Source organism: Nicotiana sylvestris, chromosome 12 (genome assembly GCF_000393655.2).
Source record: "Nicotiana sylvestris chromosome 12, ASM39365v2, whole genome shotgun sequence".
Lineage (NCBI taxonomy): Eukaryota > Viridiplantae > Streptophyta > Magnoliopsida > Solanales > Solanaceae > Nicotiana > Nicotiana sylvestris.
Genome location: NC_091068.1, coordinates 152,084,135 through 152,087,129, shown reverse-complemented (window position 1 = coordinate 152,087,129; position 2,995 = coordinate 152,084,135). Strand labels below are relative to the sequence as shown.

Sequence of the window (2,995 nt, the reverse complement as noted above, 5' to 3'; positions counted from 1 at the left end):
ACATTAAAGTTAACTTATCAATAGCTAGTTTTTAAGTTAGTTAAAGACTATAAAAATTTGTATACTATCACTATATTAAACTCTGAAAAGAAAAAAGAAAATCATTTTCAGATACTTGATAATTAGAAAATAAATAAGGAAAACAAGAAGGAAGAAGGAACATGCAGAAACGACATTAAGTAGTCACTCTAAAGGGCTGCTATTTAAGAATTAGTCATTGTGTTCTAAATTTTAATTTTTCAGGTTAAATTTTCGAGATAATAACATCTCTTAGAATGACTATCAATGCACTTGGCCCAGAAGATAGAGACGACTCAGATGGATCAAGACTCCAAGCCCATATATGAAAGCCCATCGATATTGGGCCTCCTACCCCTCATAAAAAGCCTTATGAATGCATTGCTTTTCCCCACAACCAAAAAGAGTTCATCTCCTCTCATGTTTCCGATATTGAACTGAAAATAAAAAATAATCAGATTTACAAGTGGTAATTCAAATATAGTCACAATTTCAAAAGTAATCGAAATTTAAATCACTTTTTATTTAAAAATAAATATGAGCGAAAATATTGTTCAGAATCTAAAAAATATTGCAGCATAATATACTGAAGTTCGAATTTTTTATAACATGTGAACTTACAGCATAATACACTGGAGTTCCAGCATAATATGCTGGAAGTTCATACATAGGTGCCCCAATCTCCAGCATATTATGCTGGAACTTTCCGTGTTGCAGCAAAGTAACAGTTATTTTTCAATAACTTTACAAACCCTAGCTATTTTTTCATTATCAATCCGAAAACTAACTAGCCCGTGCTATTTTCACAGTCGAACAACTTCCTGAGGTATCTCGAATCTTCGGGAACTCGTGATCCTAATTTAGCTGATACCTTATTTCTCAAGGTAACAATCTCATCGTACCTCGTCCATTTATTCACTGACGTTTTAGTTGTTCATCCTTTCAAGGGCAACCCAAATCTCACGACAATTCCAGATTCAAGCTACACTTCTTCCCTCCCTTCTCTTTCTTGTTATCTCTCCTCTCTTTTTTGTTTTTAGATCCTTATAGTATTGACCTCAGTATCTTAGAAGACTTTGTTGCAACCTTTCTTTTGAAATAACTTTCTTCCGTAACACATTATAATATGCATATAAATCAAACTACCATCTTTAAACTTGTGCTGACTCAAATAAGGTTGTACTATGAAATTGAACTAAAAGTATAATATTTATTTAAATAATGGATACCTAGTAATTAGAGTCTCTAGTGTGAAGACTGATATATACTTTCATATTGACGATACAATGTTAGGGAGAATAGCGCCCTTACGGATGTTGAGATGATTAGAAATTTTGACAGCAGCCTTTACACAGCGCCAGACTTTTCAGCAATCTAAATTATATATATATATATATATATATATATATATATATATATATATATATATATATATATATATATATACATATATATATATTACTTAGAGGATACACGTGTAGATAACCACAAGATTGAGAAGGAATTGTATAGAAGAATAGTGTGTTTTCTCATGTATTACAAAGCCATAAGTGACTGAATTTATACAAGTCACAAAACAACTAAAAACTAGGCTAAATGATAACTACTACAAATGATTTAGAGTTCTACTACATGTATGACTATTACATTGAGTTAAGTACAAACTCTACAATGCAATCTAACTATCGTTATCTCGTTCAAGCTTATCCTTATCATAATCAACTTCTTCAACACTTACCCTCAAGCTAGTGAGGGGTGTAGTTACCACTCCTAGCTTGCTTCAAAAACCTGCAAACATCTGCTTAGTCAATGCCTTAGTATGAATGTCAACTAGCTGGTCTTTTGATCTAACAAACCTTGTAACAAGCTAATCACTAGCAACCTTTTCTCTAACAAAATGATAGTCCATTTCAACATACTTTCTAGCGTGCATTACCGAATTGACTATTATACATAGTGCACTCAAGTTATCACAAAACAAAGTTGGTGCAGTTTTTAAGTGAACCCCAATGTCATTGAGAATGTAGGTTATCCATGTCATTTCAACTGTTGTCGAGGCTAGCGCTCTATACTCAGCTTCTGCACTAGACCTTGCCACTGTGTGTTGCTTCTTGGATATCCAAGATACGCAGTTAGCTCCTAGGTAGACATTGTATCATGTAGTTGATCTCCTAGTCATACGACACCCTCCCCAGTCTGCATCAGAGAAACCATATAACCTGAATGGTGACTGAGACAAGATTCTTAGACCATACTCAGTTGTGCCCTTCACATACCTAAGGATCCTTTTTACAGCTTGGTAATGAGTGTTGTTTGGACTTTACATGAACTGACTTGCTAAATTTACTGCATGAGCTATGTCTGGCCTTGTGAGAGTCAAATAATGCAGACTACCAACAATACTTCTGTATAGTGAAACATCAACTGGATTATCCACAGCTTCTTGTAGACCATGCTTCTGTGCTAGAGGTGTGCTTATTGGCTTAGCAAGTGCCATGCTAGTCTTGGAAAGTAATTCTGCAGTATACTTACTCTGATTCAGATGAATGCCTCCAGTAAAGTAGGTGACCTCAATACCTAAGAAGAAGTGCAAAGGGCCAAGATCCTTCATAGCAAACTCCTTACCTAGTTTATCAGTGATTTCTGAAATTAGTGTAGTGTGACTCCTGGTGACAATTATATCATCAACATACAGAAGGAGTAGGACTATGCCTTATTTACAATGCATCACAGAGAGTGAGGAGTCTGCCTTAATGCACTTAAACCCAAGGTGGAGCAAGTGTAAACTGAACTTGTCAAACCAGGCTCTAGGTGCTTTCTTAAGGCCATACAATGTTTTCTTTAGATGGCACATGCAGTCAGGATGTCAAGGATATTTAAAACATGGTGTCTGACTCATGTACACCTCCTCCGGTAGATGTCCATGCAGAAATGCATTCTTTACATCTAGTTGCCTGATACACCAGTGAAGACTCAC

General features: G+C 35.3%; 1 protein-coding gene across 1 annotated transcript; it reads right to left on the bottom strand.

The window, feature by feature from the left end:
- Positions 1 to 323: 323 nt before the first annotated feature.
- On the bottom strand, positions 324 to 2,629 carry LOC138883949 (uncharacterized mitochondrial protein AtMg00810-like). The gene is made up of 4 exons (XM_070164675.1): positions 2,353 to 2,629; positions 1,955 to 2,157; positions 640 to 720; positions 324 to 455 (listed from the first exon to the last, which is right to left on the bottom strand). The coding sequence occupies exons 1-4, from the start codon at positions 2,627 to 2,629 to the stop codon at positions 324 to 326; spliced, it is 693 nt and encodes a 230-aa protein (XP_070020776.1).
- Positions 2,630 to 2,995: the final 366 nt, after the last annotated feature.

Bases quoted from the DNA above. Each gene is read 5' to 3' on its own strand.
- LOC138883949 (XM_070164675.1), bottom strand. From the start codon at position 2,629: ATGAAGGATCTTGGCCCTTTGCACTTCTTCTTAGGTATTGAGGTCACC. The intron at 2,158-2,352 runs GTCAGTTCATGT...ATGTCTACCTAG, and splicing joins TCATGCAGTAAATTTAGCAA to GAGCTAACTGCGTATCTTGG. The intron at 721-1,954 runs GTAATGCACGCT...CAACACGGAAAG, and splicing joins TATGTATAATAGTCAATTCG to TTCCAGCATAATATGCTGGA.